The following is a 26,752-nucleotide window of genomic DNA, read 5'->3' as shown; positions in this document are numbered from 1 at the left end:
TGTGTGTGTGTCTTCTGAAGATAGTTGCTTTTAAAATATTCTTAGGACAGGGATGTGGAAAAAAGAACAGAAAAAGGAAAAGACAATATTTAGTTGAAATGGAGACAAATGACATCTACCCAGATTTCTCTGATCAAAATGCCATAGATTACACTGATAATCTTCATGGTTCACCTGAACTACAACTTACTTTAGCCCAGGAAATTTCTGTATCCAAATCACCAAGCAAAGTTTCTGAAGTGGATTTCTGTACCAATTCGGTTTCAGTAACAGAAAGCCATTCAGAGAGAGCAGCAGCCTCTTTCTTCATTTTCCGAGCCAATTGGGATGCTCTTTCCAGATCCTGTTTTCCCTCTGTCACCTTAAAAAAAAGCACAAGAGAGATGAACATGGGTGGAAACAAACATGGACTAAAGATCCACACAGATTCATAACCCCCAAGACATACCTAACCTTTATCTCTGGCACCTAGAATCACTTCATTCTTGCATTTCTGCAGGAAGACAATATACTGTAGTGGTTAAGTTTCAGGCAACCCTGAATTTTCATCTTAGTTCTACCACTTAACTTCCTAAGTGGCCCTGGTAGAGAAACAGCCCTCAGAAGGTTGTTATGAGTTTTTAGTGAGGAAAATATATACACAAAGGTCTTGCCCCAGTCCCTTCAACAAGGTTAAGGAATCAAAGAATAGCATCTTTCATCATTTTGAGCAGAAGATGTCTTAAACCCTCTCAATGAGGGATTCTGTTTAAAAAACAAACACACATCAACATGAGGGAGAAATAGCAAGATGTTTTACAATCCTATGTTTCACAATTAACCGCTTAATCTAAAATACATTAAATGGCTATGGAATACAAACTTTTATTACTATTTTGTTCTTACTGTTGTTGACAGAAAGCAAAATGAACTTAACTGACATTTGCCAGCCTCTCATATTATACTAATAAATCTACACATGTTATACAATAAAACCCTGTGATCAGAACTATTTTTTTCCACTTAACAGAACAGGACAGTGAAGCTTAAAAAGGTTACGGTCATGAGCAGAGCGGCATGACCATGAGACTGAGCCTGGTCTGACCACTGGCATTACACAGTGGTACTCTCAGACTAAAATGATTCACAGCCTAATGCTGAGCTGACACTTTAAAGGATGTCAAACACAATATATACACAAAAACATGTTCCTGCTTGTATGTGCATGTATGTATAGACAATAATATTATAAGTAGTAGAGTGAAATGTGATGTATGGGATGAAATTTTTTAGATGATATAATATAAACTTTCTTAGATATAGAAATCAAATTTTTCTGAGTAAGTAAAATGGGACTGCACTTCTTACTCATCCTATAAGTTTATTTTTACTCTTGCATGTCTCAAAGATTGATTATTATTCAATTTCTTCTTAGAAGTGAAATTTTTTTCCTATGGAGTTTAATTAAAATTCATGACTCTAAATTAACAGCACCTCAAGGCAGACTTCAGGAGAAAAATATTTGAATTATATTAAAAGATATTACGATACTTATCTGACTGACATGCCCAGGCAACTACATAATCATCATAAAACTTAATGCTACCAAAGATGTTGGTATACCAGGAAGAAAATAATTTACAGTTCAACTTATAACAATTTACACTCTCTTCAGCTGATCTAATCAATGCATTTTAAGATGTACTGCATATTAAATTAGGCAGTATCAAGTTGTAAATCTTTTACCTAACCATTTATCCCTTCTCACTCCTGGAGATGCAAGCATTCCTTCTCAATAGGATCATTCCCACCATGGATGAAACATACTCAAGCATTTGTCTGTCTCTCTCTCTCTCACACATGCACGCACGCGTGCGCACGAGCACACACACACACACACACACACATACATACACACACAAGTTTCCTCCTCTGGCCCCACCTTCCCTCCCTCTCTCCTGCCTTCCCATACAAATTCTCAAAACCATTTGTCATCCCCCATACAGTGTTCAAGCCATGACATTCTGGCTTCTACCTCCATCATTCCACAGAAATCATCTTTGCTAAGCTCAGTGATGACCCCAATGGCAAAAGATCTAAAGTATGCTTTTAAGTGGATGCCTTGTTTTTAATATTTCAGTAATATTCCAAACAAAAACCTACACTCATTCTCCAAATCTCCTCTGTCCTTCAGCTTCCCAGACCTAGCACATTCCTGGGGTACTACCACTTCTTACCACTTTTTTATATGTAGTTTCTCATGCATATAAAATATATGGTTGAACAATATGTGTTTTTAAGGTGTATACTGTAATCATTTTATACACATATACATTGTGAAATGAGTCCCACAGTTAATTAACATGTCCATCATCACACAGTTACCCTTGTCTGTGGTGAGAACACTTAAGATCTACTTTCTGAGCAGATGTCAAGTTTGCAGTTATGGAAAACAACAGGAAGGGCCCTCAAAAAATTTAAAAAAGAACTACTGCTCTATCATCCAGCAATCCTACTTCTGGTATATAACAAAGGAAATGAAATCATTATTTTAAAGAGATATCTGCATTCCCATATTCACTGCAGCATTATTCACAATAGCCACTGACAAATAAATGAAGAAATGTGATATACATATATACATACACACACACACACACACACTTACATATATACTTTAGTTTCTTTATAAGCTCATCTTCTTCAAATATCCTCCTAAGTGATGTAACCCCTCAAAACTTACTTAATTCAGGACCTTTTCTTTTTTCACTATTGATATATCCTCTCCCTAGTCAATCTCATCATCACTGAAAATTTTAATTATCACCTCAATGCATATGACTCATAAAATTTATATCTTCATCCCAGATATACTCTCCAGACTTGAATAACTGTGAATATCTGACATATGCAATTAACTCTCTCAAAGACACTTAAAATGTCAACATATCCCATACATGTTTATGACTTTCCATGCTTCTGCCTTTAAGTGTCTCATCCCAATGATGGCACTGTGATTTTCCACATAATCAAGCCCAAAACCCAGGAGTCTCCATCTCTCTCCTGCATCTCCACATCAAACCCTCCACCAAGTCCTGCTCACTTTACATCCTAAATATCTATTTAAAAAATCTGTTCATACTATCTCCAATGTTCTGCCCTAGTTCAAGCACCATCATTTCTCACTAAGAGCATGACAATGACTTCCTAACTGGTCTTCTTACATCCATGCTTGCCTGTCTGCAATGTACGCTCCAAACTGCAATGAGTGACCTTTTAGAAAAACATACATCTGAGCATGTTCTCTCCCTGCTAAAGCCCTGCAATAATTACTCATTACTCCAGAGACAGAGATTAAAATCTTTATCACAAACTCGAAGACACTGGTAGGATCTGGTATCATCACATCTCTCCAAAACCTTGTTCCCACACTTGTTCTCTCTGCTTTAGCCACACAAATGTACCACGCTGCCTCTTGCCACAGACCTTTACACATGATGTTGCATCAGCCTCAAAAATTCTTCCACTGATTTCGCCCTGGCTACTACGACTCATCCTTCAGATCTCAGCTTATGCACCACCTTGCTCAGGGAAGCTTTCCTAACCCAGACTGGATCAAATCCCTCTTCACACATACTCCTACAGTGCTACATATATTCCTTCATAACACTTTAGGCTGATAATTTGACATTACTTTGTATGACTGCTTGATTAAAGCTTTCTTCTTTTATTTCTCACAGTTCCACCTGGCAGAGATAACATGTTTTTGCTCATCACTGTATCTCTAACTGCCTGTGTAACTCCTCATACACATTAAAGTTTAGTAGTATTGAGTGAGAAAATGACTTAACTCTAAAGCCATAATCACAGAAATTTGGTGTAAAAACCAGCCACACTGTTACCATTTATAAAATGCCCTGTCAATTAATAAATACAGTGAAAGTGAAAGTCGCTCAGTCTTGTCCAATTCTTTGTGACCCCTTGGACTATACAGTCCATAGAATTCCCCAGAATACTGGGGTGGGTAGCTGTTCCCTTCTCCAGGGGATCTTCCCAACCCAGAAATTGAACCCAGGTCTCTCGTATTGCAGGCAGATTCTTTACCATCTGAGCTACCAGGGAAGCCCAAATAATACAGTAATATTTCACAAATAACTTCAGCCGTATAATATAAAAAGAAGCTCTTACCATACGTGTTCCAGATGTGAAATGTATCAAAAATGGTATACAGCATATCACATCAGTAATCTAATCTTGCAGAAATGAAATCCAAATTGCCCAGGAAATGTATGACTGTTAGTAATCTCAAAGTGATCACAAAATTTCAGCTCATATTCTCTGGGCTTGTGTAGAAACTTGGTTAATATTTAATAACCACAGACGGGTCTAATATATTATCTAACACAGCTTTTCAATATTAATGAGAATGTTTCACTTCATTTGTTTCTGTGTTTTATCTTGTTTTTGCTTGTCTGGTTTCAGGGCAGAGATTCTCAATAAGAGAAGACGTTAAGCTTAATGGATCCAGTCAGTCATTCACAATAAAGGGCCTAACAACTTCCTCACAAATTCACTAAAATGTTCAAATTATAGATGTTTCTGGATAAGATTTTAAATCCTGCTGGATTAATGTGAAGTTCCTGATACTATTTATTAGAGTCCTAATGTTTTTAACATTTCTCAATGGATTGTTCAATCTAGAAACCCAAGGACCAATAACCTGTGTTTACACAGAGACTATTACTTGTGGAGTTTCTTCACAATAACTTATGAAATGTCTGTAGCCTTTGAAAATATAGAAATTAGTCTGGATTACACATTAAAATACATTTCTATGTAACTATTCATCATTTTAATAGTAACATACTCTGTGAAAAGGCAGAAAGATATGATACTGAAAGATGAACTCCACAGGTCAGTAGGCGTCTATATGGTCTATAAGGTCAATATGCCACCGGAGGAGAGTGGAGAAATAGCTTCAGAAGGAATGAAGAGGCTGAGCCAAAGCGAAAACAACAGTCAGTTGTGGATGTGACTGGTGGTGAAAGGAAAGTCCAATACTGTGAAGAAAATCATTGCATAGGAACCTGGAATGTTAGGTCCATGAATCAAAGTAAATTGGAAGTGATCAAACAGAAGATGGCAAGAGTGAAAATCGACATTTCAGGAATCAGTGAACTAAAATGGATAGGAATGGGTGAATTTAATTCAGATGATCATTATAACTACTACAAAGCTATGGTTTTCCCAGCAGTCATGTATGGATGTGAGAGTTGGACTATAAAGAAAGCTGAGCACCAAAGAATTGATGCTTTCGAACTGAGGTGTTGGAGAAGACTCTTGAGAGTCCCTAGGACTGCAAGGAGATCCAACCAGTCCATCCCCAAGGAAATCAGTCCTGAATATTCATTAGAAGGACTGATGCTGAACCTGAAACTCCAACACTTTGGCCACCTGATGCGAAGAATTGACTCATTTGAAAAGCCCTGATGCTGGGAAAGATTGAAGGTGGGAGGAGAAGGAGATGACAGAGGATGAAACGGTTGGAAGGCATCACTGACTCAATGGACATGAGTTTGAGCAAGCTCTGGGAGTTGGTGATGGACAGGGAGGCCTGGCATGCTACAGTCCATGGGGTCACAAAGAGTCAGACACGACGGAGCAACTGAACTGAAATGAACTGTGGGCAAGAATCCCTTAGAAGAAATGGAGTGGCCCTCATGGACAACACACACTTTTAAAGATATGTAATAAAAATTACTGGAATAAATTAAAACATGTATTATCGATGACATAAAATTCAAATAAGCATTCCTCTCCCAGAAGTAAAATTTCAGGTTACACAGATGAGAGAGACAGAGGGGAGTGCACCCGCCCGCTCACCTGAGCGCCCAGGTCGTTGTAGAGAACCTTCAGAGAGGTCAGCTGCTCATCCATCCCCTTAGGATTGTCAGTTTGCTGCTTCTGGACAATGTGCCTTCCTGTTTTGATTACAGTCTCCACTTCAAGCTTGACTTCACTCAAAATTTTATAGAGTTTCTTAAAAATAAAGCCAGACAAATTTTACATATTAGTGAAAATGTGGTAACTGGAACCATTTCAGAACATGGATGGCAAAGATTGACAGCCAAGAATTAATCATGGAGATCAAAGGATTTTATCTCTCTCAGATCTGGTTCAAAGAAGGAGTAAGATGAGATCAAGGTTGTAACAATTTTTTAAATTCAGATAAGAAAATACACTCATAGAGATTATACTTGTCTTATTAAAAAAGACTCAAACCTATATCTTAAAGGCTTAGGAAAGTACTTGATAATATGAACATTTTTCCTACATAAAATGGGAAAACATGAGGACTAAAAATTGAACGTCCAACATTTTTTAAAATTACATTTTTCAAAATCCTAAATGCTGTGACTAGAAAAAAGCTAATGCTGGCTATTTCTGGCTGTGGGAATTTGGAAGTATTAAGATTCAATTTTTTCTTACAGTTCTCTGAAGTACAAAGTCTGCCACAAAGAGCAGCACATGTTAGTTACATAATGAAAAGACATATAAAAGCTCCATACATCAATATGTATATGACCATAGGAAGTTGAAGTTATACAGGTCAAATTCAGAGATGCCCTCATCCTCATTGCTTTAAAGCTGAAAAGCTTTATCCTGGGCAGGTTCTCTTATCTCCATTCATCATAGTGTTGACCTGAAACACCTCATGTGGCGTGGTGACATAGTAACAGACCACTGGACTAGATGGCTCAAGGTCAAGGACAGTGCTTGCTTTGTTGATCTCTGTATCTCAGTAAATATACATGTACACTCATTCATGCATATGCACACATATTATGTATAAAAATTCATCCTATTTGTTCATCCTTCCATTCATTCCAGTTTTTAAGTAATCAAACAATCTTCAGTATGCAACAGACATGTGGAGACTGCAATTTTGAAAAGCACAAAGAACTCTTCCCAGACTTTTCTAAACACATGTCATCTTCAGTTTTCTCATGATTCTTCTCAAACAGAACACTAATTCTAAGACTGTGAATACTCAGGCACATGATCTTTAAATTCCTGAGCAACGGAATTTTAAAGTTTAAAACTAAAAGAGTAATAAGGTCTTTTGAATAATTTTTTCTTTTACATCTTAAGTTTAGACTTTGACTTAAAATTTTATTTTCCTAGAGAATGATTTTTATGCTACCATATCACTGACATCTATTCTAAGTATAATTTTTTCTTTCACACTTTAGGCTTAAACTTTATAAATTAAAATTTAAAATTTTACTTTGAGAATAAATTTGCTGTACATTGCAATATTCCTGACATTCACTCTAAGTACGGTTCTTCTGGTGGTGGTTTAGTTACTAAGTTGTGTCCGACTCTTGCGACCTCATGGACTATAGCCTGCCAGACTCCTCTGTCCACGGGATTCTCCAGGCAGGAATACTGGAGTGGGTTGCCATTTCCTGGTTCTTCTAGCTAACTCAAATTGATCCTTTAAAATTTAGCTGGTTAGTCACATTCTGTCAAAGTCTTCCCTAACTTCATACTGTGATTAAGATATGTTTTCCTCTTGTTTTTAAATCATGTTATATGCATGTCTATTCTAGTTTCCTTATCTCATTACACTGTACTAATTGATTTTACTCTCTGCTGGTTTTACTGATTTTTTCTGATTTTACTCTCTCTCCTAATTTCCTAGGAGGAAAGGATCACACTTCTAATTTTCTAACCTGTTTTTCATCATGTATCCCTATTCTTAGCACATTTTAGTACATTTATTGTACAAAACATATATATAAGCACTAGATTATAAGCACCATATTAGCAACAGGAAAACCCATTGGACACATTAGCCACCCAGTGGCCTCACCATACACTTGTCCAGGTGGGTCTGTATGACATCAGGGTCCACATCCCTCACGTCCAGGACATGAAGCTCTGCTTTCACACCATCGAGCACACGCTTGCAGTCAAGCATGCGCTGTTCGAAGTTAGCAGGCTTCTGGAAAAGCTGGAACTTTGTGGACACCTCTCGAAGTTTCCTCTGTTGGCACAAATGAAAATAATAATTCACATTAGAATGATCATCTCTCTCAGCAGAGAATATTAGCATAACACATACTTCAAGAAGGGGTAGAATAAAGGAACAATAAAAACATTCCTTAACAGAAATCTGTGAGGTTGCCTGATCATCTTAGGGAACTGTACAGCCCAGTGTCATGAATTCCTTGACATTCAGGGTCTCAATCTGAAATATAATGAAAGGCTAAGCTAGCCTCACTGGAATGAAAACCACGTTAATTTTCTCACCTGTCTGAAAAACACAGTTCAGAAAACTAGAAATCATAATGCCCTTCAACACAAGCTCAAAGTAAAAGTCAGTCTGCTTCTTCCATCACAGGCTGTCATACTGTGTCCCACGCACTCAGCCGGCCCAGTGTACCATCCACACCAGTCCTGATGGAGTGCATGCATATGGTCGTGTTCAGCTCTCTGCAACCCCATGGACTGTAGCCCACCAGGCTCCTCTGTCCATGAAATTTTCCAGGCAAGAATACTGGAGTGGGTTGCCATTTCCTTCTCCAGGGTATCTTCCCAACCCAGGGATCACACCCATGTCTCCTGCGTCTCCTGTATTGGTAGGCAGATTCTTTATCACCGAGCCTTTCGGGAAGCCTGTACTGATGGAGGTTCTAGTCAATGGGAAGACCTATACAAAGTGAACTTCTAAATCGAGATTGCTCTGTCTTCTCAACTCAACTAGAAAATTCAGATCCAATAGTTTCCACCCAGACAACAATTTGTTTCTGCTGCCCACCTGAGGATGCAGGGTTCCTTCAACACATCACTCCCAGCCCCCTCTTCACATCACAGAGAAGACCAAAGGCATCCAAGTCATCAGCTCTTTCTCATTTTCTTTTTATGCCCAACACATTGAGAAATAAAAGGAAGCTGCTCCCCCTCCTCACCTGCAGCACATCCATCTGACTTCCTCCCCTGGCAGTCCGGCCCTCTGGGGAGGTCTGGGGTGAAGACCTTGTATTTCTTCTCAACTCCTCTAGAGTCAGCTCATGGGCTGAGATCTCTGCTTGGATTTTCTACAGAGAGATTAGAAAAGGGAGAGAATATCTTTTTTAAGTTTCATCAAGTCATACAACAGGTAAAATACAAGCTTTAATCAGCGTGCAGCATAATAATAATGTGTGTGTATGCTCAGTCGCTCAGTGGTGTCCAACTCTTTGTGACCCTATGGACTGTAACCTGCCAGGTTCTGCTGTCCATGGGAGTTTCCAGGCAAGAATACTGGAGTGGGCTGCCATTTCCTCCTCCAGGATAATAACAATATGGCCACCCATATTGCAGGACTCTGTGCATGGTGCACGGTCTTTGCACTGGTCATTTCGAATGCTCACCACTTATTTACAAAGACAGAATTTTCCCAATTTCATAGCTAAGAAAATTAGAATTTTTAAATGGTGGCCATTCACTAGGACCTCATATAAAAGCTATGAGAACCCCCAAACCCACATGCTGCCCTGTAAGTAAGGTCAGCCTCTCTCATTGATTCTGGGTTGAATGGTGGGCAGGGCTGGAGACCGTGCAGGTGAGGAAATGATTACAGACGCTCCCTTTATGACCAGAACCCCCTCACATCCATAGCAGTACCTGAGCTTCCTGCGGAACTTGGAAGGCATCTACCCTGTCAGTCAAGTACGTTGTGAGCTGCTTGTCCAGCTCCCCTAAGCTCTCCTGCAAGACCTGAAGCATGTGGTCAGTTTCCCGCAGGACCTGGAGTTGCTTTTCCAAAGAAATCTGCTTGCTCTCTGCCTACAGGAGGGGAAATGTAATCATTAGTCTCTCAGCACAAACAGAAATGGCTGAATATAAGAAAACCCTTATGTTCTAACCACCAAGAAAAAGAGCAAACTATAAAAGCACTACTTCAAGACTTTGGCCTGCACTATAAATAATAATTAGCAATAACAGTGAAATTGTCCTTCTAATACCTTGTGCATCTTGCAGGAAATTACTTCATTCTATATACGTAACATAACAAAATAGGAAAATGCTCCTGCAGGCACTATGTTAAGTGAAACAAGTCAGAGGGTAAAGGACAAATATGGTATGACCTCACTTATATGGAGAATCTAAAAAATAACAAAAACAAGAAAAAGACAAAAAGGAACACCAAGTTAACAGAAACAGAGAATTGGTGGTTGCTACAGGCTAGGGGCTGGGCGTGGGCAAAGTGGGTGACAAGGGTCAAAAGTTACAAGCTTCTAGATATAGATTAAATATATAAATCATAAATCATGCAGAAGTGATGTAAGGCATGATGGTTATAGTTAACGATACTGTGCTGAGAGATTAGATCTCAGAAGTCCCCATCACAAGAAAAAAATCTGTAACTGTGTATCATACCAGAGGTTAACTAGTCTTCTAGTGGTAATTATTTTCTAATGTATGTAAAAATCAGATCATTATTTGTACACCTGAAACTAATAAATGTCATATATCAATTATACCTCAATAAAAAAGGGGAAAATGTAAAGACTTCTTACATAACATACTAAAATAAAGAATAAAAATATGTCATTTATTACAAATTTAGGGCAATTTTAGGACTCAATAATAAGCCTATAAACAAAAATATAAAATATAACAGAATGTATATAAATAGAGTGGATACATAAATCTCTATTTTTCCAAAGTTTAAAAAAGTTCTAAAGATGTACATGGTATTGAACCACTATTTATTGCACTTTGGGGTTAAGTTTGAAGCTATTCATGATCTAATCATCAACAGTTATTTTTTAAGATGTGTCTAAAAACTTCTAATACCCACTTATCCCTTCTATAAAAACAGTCTCCTTTCTCTGCTTACTGATATGAACAGGCATGTTTGATACATTCTGAGTATATAACTAAGAGACAATGAAAGGCTCTAATGATTACTAGGATAATATGAGTTATTATTTTTATATACAACTATAGTATGATCCTTAAAGAAAATTAAATAGTTCACAGATAGCAACAATCTCAAAAATAAAAACCTTTTAATCATCAAGTTCTGCCTGCCTGATAAAGTCTGCTCCTGCCCACTTAGTATTTCAATGTCCTCAACATCCCCATTGGTTACCAACTTTTCCCCTTGTAAGTTTTTGAGGTCAGCTCCATATCATAAACATTTAACCAACACTCAAGCATGGCTCAATTCTTACCAGGTGACTGAGGTCTTCATATCGACTGTTGAAAGCTTCCAGTTTCTCACTGATTATGTCATCAAGGATTCCTCCATCAATCAGAGTTTGGCCAAGTTCCCGAATCTGGGTGCGATTGTCTGCTGGATGTCGCAAAACAGATTCTAAAGACTGGACAGAGAAAAAAAAATAATGAATTTACCAAGGCAAAATGTATCAAGGATCCTAAAATTGTTCACTTTTTTAAGACAAGCACTGTATGATGTCACATATATGTAGAATCTTAAAAAAGTCAAATTCATGGAAACAGAGTAGATTGGTTAACAGGCACTGGTGGGGGGGCGGGGGGGGGTACGTGGAGGAAATGGGAAGAAGTTGGCCAAAGGGTAAATATCTCCAACTATAAAATGAATAAATTCTGGGTGTGTAATATATAACATGGTGATTATAGTTAACAAAACAATATATTTGAAAGTTACTGAGACAGTAGATCTTAAAGGTTTTCACCACAAAAAATAAATGGTAATTATGTAAAGCAATAGAGATTTAACTAACCCTGTTGTGGTAATCATTTTTCAACATATGAGTGTATCAAATCAATACACTGTACATCTTAAACTTACACAATATTATATGCCAATTGTATCTCAATAAAATTGGAAGAAAAAACAAAATTGCTCATTTTTTTAAACAAATAATTCTGCCTTCTAGAAATCTATCAAAGGAACAAGATTACAAATAATTAGACAAAATAAATAAAATTGAGAATTCCACATGAATGATGATATAATTCCATAAAAATAATTTCCATAATTATTAATTACATAAAGAAATGTTCATGGTATGATTCAAAGTTTAAAAACAAAAAGCAATTATTATACAAATAGCATTATTTCAAATAATTACATTATTAAAAATAGGTTCTTATTTTTCTACAACATATATAAAATGCAAGGCACTGTTTTATACACACACATATATATATATACACATGTGTGTGTCAGTCACTCAGTTGTGTCCGACTCTTTGCAACCCCATGGACTGTAGCCCAACAGACTCCTCTGTCCATGGGATTCTCCAGGCGAGGATACTGGAGTGGGTTGCCATTTCACCTCCAATTTATACACATACACACACACATACACAAATCTAATCATCGGACCAAAAACTATTTTCATACTACAGATGGGAAAACTAAAGCTCAGAGATATTAAGTAATTTGCCAACATACACACAGTAAAATGAAGAGCCAAGATTCCAACTTGGCTCCTAAGCTCCAAAGCCTTTGATCCTGTCACTAAAAGCACTACCTTTCAGCATGTAGATGTAAAAATAATAAGAAAAATAATTCTAAAGAAGTACACTAAAATGTTTTAAAGTGTTAGCTTAGACCTGACTTTATACTTTTCTCCATGTTCCATATTTTTATAATGGAACTAAATGTTTTAACTCTCATGTTAGGATAGTATGTGTTTTTAAAATAAGCTTTGATATTTTTCTTAATACATTCAATCTCTGACCTCTACTATTTTATCTGAGAAATGACACCTTCTCTCCAGCAGAGCATGTAGTTCCTAGAATTCAGATACCACATCTGACCTATTTCTGACCTTGAATCTAGTCATCTTCTTAATCACTTCATCACTTTCCGTTCTTACAGTTTTAAAAGCATAGCTACAATCTTCTAAGAAAATCTATTCTCTCCACACTTTATTCCACCTAAGAAAGAGCTACTAAGTTATCATGTGCCACAGGCTATGCTGGTAACTGGGGAACAATAGGAAATTCAGGCACATTTCTTGGCCTCAAGGAGCTCACGTCTGGGCATGGGGACAGGATCCCAGGCCTCTAACACTGCCGTTTTCAATCTGTCCTCCAACTTTTCACATCTGAAGAAAACAGAATAGGAGTCACTGTAAACACAGTGGCTCCTTGCCATGTCTAAGGAGCAAAAATAACTTTATGAAGAAACAAGAGAGCAATTGTCCTAATAACATAAGACAGAGTTTTGTCCAGGGACTGGTAAAAACAATCTGGAGAATCACTAGAGTACTTTATGGTGTCTAAAACGTACTAATCAGAAAACAACTAACCATCTCATGAGGCTGAGTTAGTGGGTCACCAATAATCTAAATATATGATAGTATGAATATTTCAGGCAATGCAAGAAAACACAAGTTACACGGAAAACCACGGAGGAAACAAAAGCGTTTGCTGGCATAAGGCATTATGTTCCTCATTTGAATTCTCTTTCAGCCTCACTGCAACAAAAAGCTCCACTCAGAACGCAGGCTCCTACCTCCAGGGCTTCGCTGACAGCTTCTGTCTTCTCAGGCAGGGCTTCTGTGCTTTTCATGCGCTCTTCCAAAGTGTTTAGCCAGGTGGTCTCAAGATCCAAATAGTGAAGCAGTTCAATCCAACAAGACCATACCTCCTAAAACAGGTGGGGAAAAGTTAGACAAGACACAGAGCCATTTAGAGATACAGTGCATCTCTACGACTGCACATTCTCTCTAATCAAGAATAACTTCATTTAGATACGAGTACAAATGGGCGTTGAGAAACTGATGAAGCTGGAATTTCAAATAAGTGGAACAAAATCAAATTCTTCAATTAATTCTATTAGACCAGTTAGAGGGAAAGTAAGTCAGTCCCTCAGATGTGTCTGACTCTTTGTGACTGCATGGATTGTAGCGTGCCAGGCTCTTCTGTCCATGGAACGCTCCAGGCAAGAATAGTGGAGAGGGTAGCCCTTTCCTATTCCAGGGAATCTTCCAGACCCAGGGATCAAACCCAAGTCTCCTGCATTGCTGCTAGATTCTTTACCATCTGAGTCACAAGATGAGCCCAAATGGAGGAAGGTGGCAGGCAAAGAGCAATAAGCTGCCTCATCTTTTTACCCTAAGATAGATTCCAAGGGTCTGTTTAAATGCCAAAAATAAAATTATGTAATTAGTAGAAGAAGCCAGGAAGGTAACATTATTATTATGTTTTTTTAATAGAAAGTTTAAAAAAAAATACTCAGACTTGTAACTCTTTTTCACAACAATATAGGAAATTGGAATTCCCTGGGGACTACCCGGCTCCTATACAGACTTTTTCCAACTTTTTTCTAAATTCATATGAATGTGTCTGTATATGCAGAGAACCATATTTATCCAAATATTATTTTGGATATCCAAATATATCCAAAAAATATTTTATCCAAAATATGCTTACTATATTAGCTGCTTCCCAGGTGTCTCAGTGGTAAAGAATCCACCTGCCAATGCATGGGACCCAAGAGACATGGGTTTGATCCCTGGATCGGGAAGATTCCCTAGAGAAGGAAATGGCAACCCACTGCAGTATTCTTGCCTGGGAAACCCCCTGGACAGGGGAGCCAGGTGAGCTATACTCCATGGGGTCGCAAGAGTTGGAAACAACTTAGTTACTAAACAACAAGAGCAATTCTATTAGTTGGAATCGACTTACTCCCTATTCCTATGGGGAGCTGGGTGTTAGAGCGTGAATTTATCCTCCAGTTCCTAAGAGCAAAATTATGGGAGGAACATGCCCCTTGGAAGCACCTGTCTGACTGATAAATTTAGGAGACAGGGCTCAGCATGGAGCCTCCTGCATCGGTCCTCTTTCAGACCCACTGAGAGAGGACACATTTCAGCGTGGACTCCACATGAGATATACTTACCAGGTCAGGGGTCAGCCAATTTTCCTATAAAAGGCCAGATAGTAAATATTCTAGGTTTTACAGACCACATTTGGTCTCTGTCACAGATTCTTCTTTGTTAATTCTTTCTCTGTGTGTTGTTTTGTTTTTAACAACACTTTAAAAATATACAAACAATTTTTAGCTCCTGGGCCATACAAAAACAGCCACAAAGCAGATTTGACCTTTAGGCTATAATCTGCCAACTCCTGGCTAAGACTGGAAGGGAAAAGAGGTATCTTGTCCCCCAAATTTCTATAGGCAGGAAGCAGGCTGAGAGATCTACTCAGTTGAGGGACTTCCCTGGTGGTCCGTTGGCTAAAACTCTGTGCTCCCAATGCAAGGGTGCTGGGTTCGATCCCTGGTCAGGGAACTAGATCCCACATGCAGCAATTAAGAATCCTCATGCCACAACTAAAGACCCCGCATGATGTAACAAAGACCTGGCACAGCCAAATAAATAAATATTTAAAAAGAAAGAAAGAAATCTGCTGTAGAAAAGTCATAAAACTGGTGGAGAGAGACCTGGAGGAGGAGTTCCAGCTGAGCTCCCACTTGAATGCAGCAGCAACCCGAGTGGAATATCCATAAACCACATGGAGCAGAAGAGCCACCCAGCTCAGCCAAATCATCCCACAAAACCATAAAAATTGATAAATTGTTGCTTTTGCAACCTATTACATTTGGGGGAGCTTTGTTATACAGCCATGAATAACTGAAACACAAGAGTATACACTAAAAATATAAAAACATGTTTGGAAGATTAAATACCATCTTCTGGATAACAGTTACTTCAAGAGAGGGATCAAGAGATGGGATGGGATGGGAAAGAAGGGAACAGGTTCTGTAATACCAGTGGATTCTATTTTAAAAACAAGATCTGGAAAAATATGGGAAAATGTTAACATTAGCTATATCTGAGGGACATATTTATGGGTGTTAGTAATATCATCTATACTCTTGAAGAAGTTTGTAATACTTCATAATTTAAAACACTTTAAAGGCATATAATCAAGGTAACAAAGTTGGACTCTTCAGAAGAAAAGCATCCTTACTCTAATTTAGAAGTTTGGGCTGTTTCTTCTACCCAAGGTCCATAATTCTGAGTGCTTGCATTCAAATCTCTTTGTTCTTGCCACTTTTCTGTTCAAAGATACCAAGGTGTCATCTTTTCTCTTTTATCTATATTGCTTTCTTACACTTTTCCTTTATTCTCTTAAACTAATTCTCTCAAATTAATTCCAAAATAATTCTAAAAGTATTTCTCAAAGCAATACTAAAACCTTGAAATATTTTCATTCTTCATTCTCAAACTGTCACCTCTGGGTGATAAAGACACTGTGAAGAAATGACACAGAATTTATTGTGGTCTTTCATTAGCTTGGGATACCCTGGGAACCTATTATTTAAACATAATAGCTATGAGTAGCTATTTTGGCTATAAATAAACAGGAAAACAAAGAAATAAAAGCAAAATCATGGGTGGTTGGGACAGAAAAGACAAGACTGTGGTAGAATTCAATTCCAGGATCATCCACTGGGACTTAAGATTAGCCATACATAATGTTATATACATGTTCACAGAATTTTAGATTCTCAGCTGAGTAACCTCAGGTGTTTCATGTTAGACAATCTCTTCATACTAAAGAATGAGTTAGCGTTTGACTTGCAGCTTCCTTAGTGTGACTTGTAATCCAAATTATACACAGTTTATCTTAGCACAGGTCTTCCCTGCTGGCTCAGACAGTAAAGAATCTGCCTGCAATGTGGGAGACCTGGGTTCATTCCCTGGGTTTGGAAGATCCTCTGGAGGAGGGCATGGCAACCCATTCCAGTAACCTTGCCTGGAGAATTCCATGGACAGAGGAGACTGGCAGGCTACAGTCCATGGGGTCCCAAAGCGCCAGACACCAGTGAGCAACGAAGCGCACAGCACACATCTTAGCACAAAGGAGATTCAGAACGAGTGACTAATGAGTGAATTTACTTTATAGTTTGCAATCATCAGTGACATTTTAGGATCTATCACAATATAATCATTTGTTTTAGGTTGAAATAAATTTAAATTAAATTGCTATAAATTGAAGAGCTTCTTCAGTCTTTTCAATGAGATGTAACAAAAGTCACACATATAAAAACAAACAAGCAAACACTTAATATTGAAAAAAAAAAACAAACCTCACAGAATCATCTACATCTTAAACCCAATGGCCAGGATACAGGAAATGGTCCAGCAAAATACCAGCACATTCAAGTTAGTATTTCCTTCACTCTAAGTAAAACCTATAATTTCAGTGCTTAGTTACTCAGTCACATCCAACTCTTTGAGACCCCACGGACTGTAGCCTGCTAGGCTCCTCTGTCCATGGAATTTTCCAGTCAAAACTGGAGTGGGTTGCTTTTTCCTACTCCAGGGGATCTTCCCGACCCAGGGATTGAACCAGCATCTCCTAAACTGGCAGGTAAATTCTTTACCACTGTACCGTTTAGAAAGCCAAGGTCATCACCACCTATCTATAATTCCTTTTAATAAAATATAAGTGGGAAGGTATAACATTAAGTATTACACTCTCATTCTGGAATTTTAAAATGACACATGTATACCTTTTTAACAATTACACATATTAAGCAGATACAAACTGTAATTTCCAAAAAATATTTTAAAAATTAATCTCTGAAATCTTTGGCTCATAAAAATAACCTTAAATGCAGGATGTCAAGAAGTTTAAATAACTATTATGATGGTCAGCCACATATAAGGCACATTTCTTTCAAGTTTAAAGTACTTCTCCTAAGAACTAGGCTAATGGTTGATTCTTCATTTATAAATTTAGACACCATTGTAAAAAAGAAACCTCAGTTCATCTCTGTGTATTACCAGGCAAGAAAAGAAGTACTCACTGTACCTTGTTTTAGCATTTCAGAAGGGGAACAGACCCTACAGATCATCGGTATTATGAAAACCTTGATTTCACATTTAGTCAATGCCTAAAACTAAGAAGCAACTTTTCCAAGAACCTTCCACCAACTGCAGTCAGATCCTTATATCCAATTTTCTTTTCTCTCTATTTCATTCTTATCAACCTATTACCTAAATTATCATCTAATAATATATTGTAACTATTATTATCTCCAATCATTATCTCCATCATTAAAGAACTACTTTAATGACACTGTATTTGAAAAGAAAAACGGAGGGTTTTTTTTTTTCCAAGATATGGAAACAGCCAGTACAGTAAGTACAGAGTTTGAATCTCAGAAAGGCATCAGAGAAAAGATCCCGTACCTCCAGGGTGTGGCACTTTCCTCGAATTCTGTTACAGAGAAGTTGGTAATTCTCCAGCACGACATTCAGCTCAGATGTCAGCTCCTGGCCACCAGAGGGCACTTTTGCAGCTAATAACTTGATGTTGTCCTTGAGAATCTTCACTCGCACCTCCTTCTGCAGCACGTCCTCTTTCGCCCTCTGCTCCAACACAGAATGAACTGAAAAATCAGCTCCCTGTCTCAGTAACCAATTTCTTCTTCAAAAAATAACCAAACCCAAACTAAAACGTCCAGATGATTCTAACTACCTAGTTGGAACAGAGAGTACTTTGTGAAATAAGAGGGCTAACTACAACAGTAGAAATGAATACAACATTGTAAAGCAATTATGTGAAGTGAAGTGAAAGTTGCTCAGTCGTGTCTGACTCTTTGCTACCCCATGGATTATACAGTCCATGGAATTCTCCAGGCCAGAATACTGGAGTGGGTAGCCTTTCCCTTGCATTGGTAAAATGCAATCCTTTTTAAAACTCTCTGCATAGAGACTTTTTGCTTTTGTTATACTTATAGGCAAGTTGCAACACATTTTTTTTTTAAAGTAGCTTTCAAGACACTTTGTCCTTTAGCTTCAACACTAAAGGACAGTAAAAACAGTGTTAAAAATGTGGGAATGATATCCAGTTCTTTTCATATATATAAAAAAGAGACTGTGCAAGACCATTGACACAGGCATAAAAGTTAATAAGAAATACATCTTGTGGACCCAACTGACATTGAATCCCTTGACAATATTCCTATGACTACTCTTACCTGCCCCAGTAAAATGGTTGGTATTCGTGTGTGCCCTATGTATTAGCTGGAAGAATACAGCTGGTGAAATAAAGATAGCTCCCAACCGAAATGGGTAATTCTCGGTTGTTCTTTATGAAAAATAATTCTTCCTGAAAATATTTGGAAATAAGCAGTGGTGATGGTTGTACAACATTGTGAATATAAAACTGATGCCAGTAAATGAGTCATTCTCTGCAGCTCCTCAAAAGTCTAATACAGAAGACTTTCTCAGGGGCCCTCATGGACTCAACTCATGGCCTAAGTCCAACACATGAGTCTCAGCTTCCTATCCCTACCCAAATCATTAATGGTAGCTGCCCTTCTACTTGTTTTAAATTGAAATTTTCCTGTGAGAGATTTTATGTACACACTACCTTTTCAGGCTAGGTAGATGGCTGACTGACTGGTTTTAAACAGAGGAGATGAGATAGAAAGCCCCTTGACCCTAACTGTCCCAGACTCACCTTCATTTCTTCCACAGCACTCTCAAGTTCTTCTGGTGACTTGTATTCAAAGTCCCTCTCCAGGTAGTCCTCTTCTGCCTGGGTCATCCATTCCTGCATCTCTGCCAAGTCTTTTTTCAGGTTCACCACTTTTTCCTGACTTTCAGACAACCTATTTTTTTTAATAACGATCTACAAAGGAAAAGTCATTCACTCAAATAAACAAATATTAATACATTAAATGTCAACTTCTAGTTTTTAATATCTAAAGACAGAGTAATAACTTTCCACCAAGAATCTCAAGATTTAAAAGTCAGATGAAACCCTTAAAAATTTGGTCCTGATGCTGTGGAATATAAGCAATAATGAAAACAATTATAACTGGGATTCAGTATCACATTTTGGACATTAATATGGAAATATCTAGTATAATTTTGGAAATGCATAACAGAGTAATGCTCTAACTTACATCAATAAAAGCATATATCTCAAGGAAATCTATTAACTGAAGCAGCCAAAATGTCCATTTTCTCCTTCTTAACAGGATTCCCCACTAAAAGTGCATTTTTAGAAAAAAGAGAAGAGGGAATTCACTGGTGCTCCAGTGGTTAAGAATGTGCCTGCTAATGCAGGAGTCACAGGTTCCACGCCTAGTCTGGGAAAATCCCACATGCCGCAGGGCAACTAAGCCCATGTGCCCCATCTACTGAGGGCTAACATGCATGTGCCATAAACACTAAAGTCCACATCACTAGAGCCTGTGCTCTGCAACAAGAGAAGCCACTGCGATGAAAAGCCCACGCACTGCAACTAGAGAGAAGTCTCTGCTCTCCGCAACTAGAGAAAACCTGCAGCCACGAAGATCCGGCACAGTCAAAACTAAATGAGTAAAAAAATAATTTAAAAAATAGAGAAGAGGAGACTACTACTAAAGATATTCATAAAACACTGCTTTACAAAACTGGTTTTGATAACCTCCTCTACTGGTATATTCCACGCAGCTACAAAAAAGTTACGTTAGAAAATAGGTATTTGTCTGAATCTGGTTCAATAGCTTTGTCAACTATTTCAGGGAGCCTGAAAACACCCTTCAGAGAGATCCTTCCTCTAACCACACACTGACTTCTACTGTGAAAGATCATCCAGGGCTCACTTCACTATTCAACCTCCTGCTCAAATGAAATCTCACGGTATGGTCACCTTGCCAGGGCTTGCTTGGCTGTGAAACTGATGGTGATGAAAGGGCAGTACAGGAATACGATGGCTCTCATGAGAATAAGTGGGAATATTTACTTGCCTTCCTGTTCCACTGTCCAAACAGGGTCATGGTCATAAAAATAGATGGGCACTAAACAGGGGCTTGGATTTCACTGCCCAACATGGAACTCAGAAAGCCTACTGCCAGCAAGCCACACAGCCCTGCTGATCAACACTTCAACCTGGTGAGCTTTAAAAAAAGGAAACACAGATTTTGGGGACCCACATTCCCCAAATTCTTTTCACAAGTAGTTTCTAAACACTAGTCAGTTATATACAATTTTCATGGAGCCTCAGAGAAGTAAGAAAGATAAAGACACTGCAGCAAACTTCTCAAAAAAAGAAAAGTTCAACGTTATCATTAATTATTCTGAGATTACATACTTCCTATATTTTGGTATTAAGATGCTTTTTCCTTTCATGAGATTGAGACTATAACAGACTGTTTTTATTTGTTGATTTTATATGTCTGTCCTTCCTTAGAAGAATAAAAATTTCACAACATGATGTTTGTCCAAAATTTCTTCAACCTTTTTACTACTCAATGAAAGACAATAGTTTAGAACTGCTTCACATAATTACTCACACAGCACGTGGTTGCCTCCTTGCTGGAGACACTTAAAAAATTTTCCTGTGCTTTTATTCCCATACTTTGAGTGAATAACAATTCACAATTAATTCCATGTTGTCATTTGTGTATGTATGTATATATGTAGACAGATGTTGTTGCTATTAAGTCACACAGTCATGTCTGACTCTTTTGAGACCCCATGGACTGCAGCATGCCAGGCCTCTGTCCCTCACTATCCTCCCGAAGTTTGCCCAAGTTAATGTCCATTGCATTGGTGATGCCATCCAGCCATCTCATCCTCTGATGCCCTCTTCTCCTTCTGCCCTCATAGATACATAGATAGATACATATCTATCTATCAGTAGATTAATAGATCTAAATATCTACATGTATCTAAGGCTCTATCTATCAATCTATCCATCTATCTCTTGTCTTCCTTGCTCCTCATCATCACTTCCAAATCATTTTCCTTATTTACTTCCCAAAAATACCCCAGCTCCTTTTAAGCATATATCATCGACACATTATATATTACATATATAATACATCACATATTATAACACATTTAGAGGAGTCTGAATTTGACTAGAATACAAGATGATATTATGAAAGCATTTTCTTAAGTGTGACAATGATACTGCACTTTTGTAGAAGACTGTCCTCATTCATGGAAGAAGTGTGCTGAAGTATTTAAGAATGAAGTGTCAAAATACTTTCAACTTCCTGTCAAAACTACATGTAGCAAAAAAAAAAGGCATATGTGTGGGTGGTGTGTACATATATAGATGTAAAGAGGTGGGGGAGAAAGAGAATAGGCAAACACGGTAAAACAGTAACAACTGTCAAATTTAGGAATGGTTTATGGCTGTTCCCTCAACCATAATTTTAACTTTTCTTTAAAATTCAACTTGCTCAAAATAAGGAAATTGTGGGAAAACAAAATACTCAGGGATGTAAATACAAAGTTTTCTTGTATAAACATTAAATAAAAAAACACTGTATTGAGAGATATATACTACCTATGTGACTGTCTATAGAGTATTCCTGCATTTCACATTTTCTCTTCTCATTCTTTTATCCCTTCTCACTCACTTCAGCTCTATGCAACCTCACTATTATTTCACTAACAAAATAGAACAATCAAAAGAAAACTACCACACCGTATTCCTACAGTACGCACAGTTGCTGCCCCATCCATTACCACAGAGGGACCTCCTCACAGGAGCTCTTTCACTTAAAGGGTGGACCTCATCCACTCTTGCCTAACCACAGACTTTGTTTCCGTCACTATCTCTCTCAGTCTTCTGTATCATCTCCTCTTTCTAAGGGAAATCTTTTTTGGAATGCAAACTTTCAATAATATCTTTGAAAAAAAAAATTACAAAAACAGTTCTTTGGATCCCCATGTCCCTTCTAGTATACAAATCTCATTTCTCTGTTCCCCTGAATAGAGAAATTCTCAAAGCTGGTTACCCTTGCCCCAGGACTTCATCTCCTTTCCACTCCTCAACATTCTGCAGTGTGACTTTCTTTCCCACCACTCCATTGGAACCACTTTTCTCAAGGTCATCAAAAGTTTCCATCTAATGTGCTTTCCAGTTTTGGCTGGGCTCAGCTCAGCATCGAGCTGCGAAAAATTTTCTCCACCCAGCCTTTGGGGTCTTACTCCTCAGGCATTTCCCCTGGGGCAAACCTTTCCCTTCTTAGCATCCTTGGCCGGTGATTAGAGCTGGAAACCCCATTTACATGTACTGTAATTTTGAATTTAGTCCCAGGATGAGCAGCATCACTTAACCTATTCCCACTAAAGCTTCTCCTTGAGTTTTTCACCATTTCAGTAAATGGCACCACAATTTACACAAACTGGAAGCTTCGCAAAAATCCAGAACAGTTCCTAACTATACACTTTTTCCCATATCACATTAACTAATCTATTACTACACTCCCATCTCCACTTTCAAAATTTAGTCCAAACCTAACATTTCTCATGACCTCCACCACTATCTCCCTAGTCCAAGGGGCCATCTTCTTGCTCTAAGACTGCAATAACCTTTTAAGTATTCTCCCCATTTTTATTCTTGCTTTCCCAGAGCAAATTATCCACACGGAAGCAAGAGTGATCGTGTCCAACTCTTTGCGACCCCATGGACTGCAGCCTCCCAGGCTCCTCCGTCCATGGGATTTTCCAGGCAACAGTACTGGAGTGGGTTGCCATTTCCTTCTCCAGGGGATCTTCCCAATCCAGGGATTGAACCTGGGTCTCCCGCATTGCAGGCAGATGCTTTACCCTCTAAGTCACCAGGGAAGCCTTAACGGATCTATCATATGTCAATTCATTGCTCAAAACCCTCTGCTTTCTAAGTGAAATCATACTTGAAATAAAATTCAAAACCTACGCCTCAAAAGCAATACACAACCCATCTCTACCTACCTCCTGACCCCAAATCCTTCCCTCCAACCTGCTAACTCTTCCCTTCATTCTATTCCAGCTACAATGACTTTCTTATTCTTTATTGCACGCATCAAGCTCATTCCCATCCAGGGACAGAGTGGACAACAGTACCCACCCTTCACTAAAAAAGTTATCCAATTCTTGCCCCAACCTGCCACCCATGCTATAGTTATTCTAGATCACTGGTTTTCAGTCTGGATGGGATATAAAATTATTCAGTCAAGAGAAGCCATTATCTACCTCTTGAAATTCATATGCAGGTTAAGCTGAAAATCTTACCTCCTTGCTAAATTTCTCCAGTTGTGATTGGCAGTCAACTAGTTTTGTTTGCATCCAGGCTTTGATTCCAGCAACTGGACAGCTTCGAAGGTTAGCCTCTATTTCTTTCATGTCTTTCATAGACGATTCGATTGTTTCTATTTCATTAACAAATGCCTGAACACATAAAATAAGCCCTTGTTGAGTCCATTCCGACATAAGTGGATGCCATTATTATAGTTTGTCTGCCTCTATCCCTGCAAATATTTTAAGAACAGACTGCTTGGGAGTCAAGACGTTTAACGACTTAAGAAATATTGTGTCTTAAGAAATTCATTTCACCTGAGTGATTCAAATAGCCACCTGCCAAATTAGACTGCAAATACTTGACTCTCAGCAGGGAATAGTACTTTTGATTAATTTACAAAAGCCTAATGATTCCACCAAATATAAAATGTATGAAGTATTACTGGCAAACTTCATTTGTAAAAAGTGTTTTTCTTTTTACAAAGTGAGAACGATATACAATTGGTAATTATGACACTGAGACTGTCACTGCAACATAAAACAGCAGCTACTAATGAACTAAAATTGCTCTTTTGTTCTCCATTCAAAATTTATTCTGCAATAACCTATGTGGGAAAAGAATCTGAAAAAGAAACAGATACATGTGTAACTGAATCACTTTGCTGCAACTATGTTCCAATATAAAATAAATAATTTTTTCAAAACTTTATAATCACAGCCAAAAATAGAAATGTGAATTATAAGTCATTCTTTGACTAGTTATAAAGTCAAAAAACAGGTTTATATTGAAACATGTTTTATCTAGGTTTATTGTCATGCCATATTCTTACAATTTTAATAAAAGCAGCAAATAATAAAGAGGAAGAAGAAAATTTTATTTATTATAGCAGATTCCCCAGATCAGCAGAACTCACAGAGCATTGGTCAAGCTGTCTTTGTAGCCCTTCGGCATCTCCTTGGACAGCCTGCTCTTTCATTAAGAAGTCTTTCACGCCATCCATCCACTTCTCAATGACTTTTGAATCAGCCTAGATCGAACACAATAACAAAGAGGGATATTACTCTGTGACATTCAACCTACTACATCTCAAGATCTATTGCTACAGGAGAAAAGGCAACTTTTCAAAACTTTGATAGCATCATTTTCATTTATTTTATTTCTTTAAAAAAAAAAAACCAAAAACGTCCAACATTGAAAATAATTATTTCTTCCATTGTCACCTAAAATCCTCATGAGATGATATCTTGGTGATCATTCTAAAAATTTCAAAATGTTCTCCAGTGAACAAAGCTATCTTGCTTAATATGAGCTATATCTATGATTAAAAATTCAAATTAAAGGGAGAGATGCTGTTCTAGGTATAATCAGCTTAAAAAATCGTTTATTCTTATATAATTTAGAACAATTTTCTCCTTAAGTTAGCTACTCAAGGCAGGATTTGAAAAACAGCACAATGGAGGGAATACAGTAGACTGTTCTCAGTTCTGTGATTGGGTGCTTTGTTATCTGAGAACCCAGTACGGTCCACTACCCAGCCCCATTCCTTCACCCAGCACTTACTAAGCACCCACTGTTACCCAGTTCCTGTATGTGGTGCTGGGGAAATGAGATAGGAAACATTTTGCAGAAAGAATGAGACTTCAGAGAGGCAGTAACATTGCAACTGGACCTTAAAGAACGCAAACAACTAGATCCAACTTCAGCTCCAAAACTACATTAAAGTGATGAACATTTCTTTCCAGGTGCCCATTCATCATTGGTCAGTGTGACTTGTTCCTTTCCTTGTACCTTCCTCAATTATTTGTTTCTTCTTCCTCCCTAGGAATGGAGATAAATTAACTATCTTATTCAAAAATAACCTTCAGACTGGAAAGCAGCCACTATGTCTTCCCTTAGTCTTTTAGTGGTTATAAAATCACAATTCATGCCGTGATGTCTCTAGAACACGATACCCAGATACTGTTCTCCACACTCCAAACAACTTGCTCTGGTAATTATGTCAACTTTTTAATGTACTTAAAATATGCCACCAAGAACCAATTACTCTTATCCTTAAAATGCTGGAATGAATGACAAAGAGGGAACCTAAGTGGTATTTCAGATATAGACAGTATATTCAGAAAATGTCATCTGAATTTCTTTTGTTTTATTTTGCTTATTGTAGAGTTGCATTTTGTTTCCTTTTCAAAAATTTTTATAGATATATATTATTCATAATATTATGGTTAGCTAAAAGTCCAAAAATTCCGTAACAACCTCAAAAGGATATTTTCCCTACCATACCTATATTGTTTAATTGATTTTGGTAATAAATTCAGAACTTGAAATTACAAATATTAACAATATTTAACAATACTACTTAGTAATAAAACAATAAAAAGCCAACAGAATGATTCGAATTTTTAGTCTCTCCACTTTCTTATCAGCTGCTCTTCCCAGCTTTCTCTTATCTGCAATCTGACAGTGAGGCATCCTTCTCCTGTTGAGTTGGGTTTTTTGTTGTTGTTGTTGTTTGGTTGGGCTTGGGGGTTGTTTCCCAGGTGAAAAATAAGGCCAATTACAGTCCCTTCCTGAGCATCCCCACACGAGGACATCACCTCATTCATTAGCCAACAAACTTTTCAGCTTAGTTTTCAAAACATGGGATAGCATCTAAGTGGCATTTCACTTAGGTTTTAAGGGATATTCCCAAATACTTTACTGAAATCAAGCCTTACCCAAAATGATAGTCTGTGAGCACTATTTAAGCTAAA

General features: G+C 37.8%; 1 protein-coding gene across 8 annotated transcripts in view; it reads right to left on the bottom strand.

Annotated features, from left to right (window-relative positions):
* Positions 1 to 26,752, bottom strand: part of UTRN (utrophin) — a 545,759-nt gene that overhangs the window by 341,055 nt on the left and 177,952 nt on the right. For all 8 annotated transcript variants that reach the window (XR_009690701.1, XM_061130409.1, XM_061130407.1 and 5 more), the window contains 11 exons: positions 24,913 to 25,026; positions 23,993 to 24,148; positions 19,455 to 19,625; positions 18,179 to 18,358; positions 13,486 to 13,620; positions 11,208 to 11,357; positions 9,652 to 9,813; positions 8,955 to 9,083; positions 7,856 to 8,029; positions 5,863 to 6,018; positions 191 to 361 (listed from right to left, as the gene is read on the bottom strand). Coding sequence is in view for 7 of the 8 variants with exons in the window: in XM_061130409.1 (XP_060986392.1) it covers positions 191 to 361; positions 5,863 to 6,018; positions 7,856 to 8,029; positions 8,955 to 9,083; positions 9,652 to 9,813; positions 11,208 to 11,357; positions 13,486 to 13,620; positions 18,179 to 18,358; positions 19,455 to 19,625; positions 23,993 to 24,148; positions 24,913 to 25,026 (1,698 nt within the window). In the remaining variant the exon portion in view is untranslated. The remainder of the gene's footprint in view (positions 1 to 190; positions 362 to 5,862; positions 6,019 to 7,855; positions 8,030 to 8,954; positions 9,084 to 9,651; positions 9,814 to 11,207; positions 11,358 to 13,485; positions 13,621 to 18,178; positions 18,359 to 19,454; positions 19,626 to 23,992; positions 24,149 to 24,912; positions 25,027 to 26,752) is intronic.

Source organism: Dama dama, chromosome 26 (genome assembly GCF_033118175.1).
Source record: "Dama dama isolate Ldn47 chromosome 26, ASM3311817v1, whole genome shotgun sequence".
In the NCBI taxonomy this organism is placed as follows: Eukaryota; Metazoa; Chordata; class Mammalia; order Artiodactyla; family Cervidae; genus Dama; species Dama dama.
The sequence above is the reverse complement of the archived record's forward strand: the minus strand, read 5'-3'. Positions and strand labels throughout refer to the sequence as shown.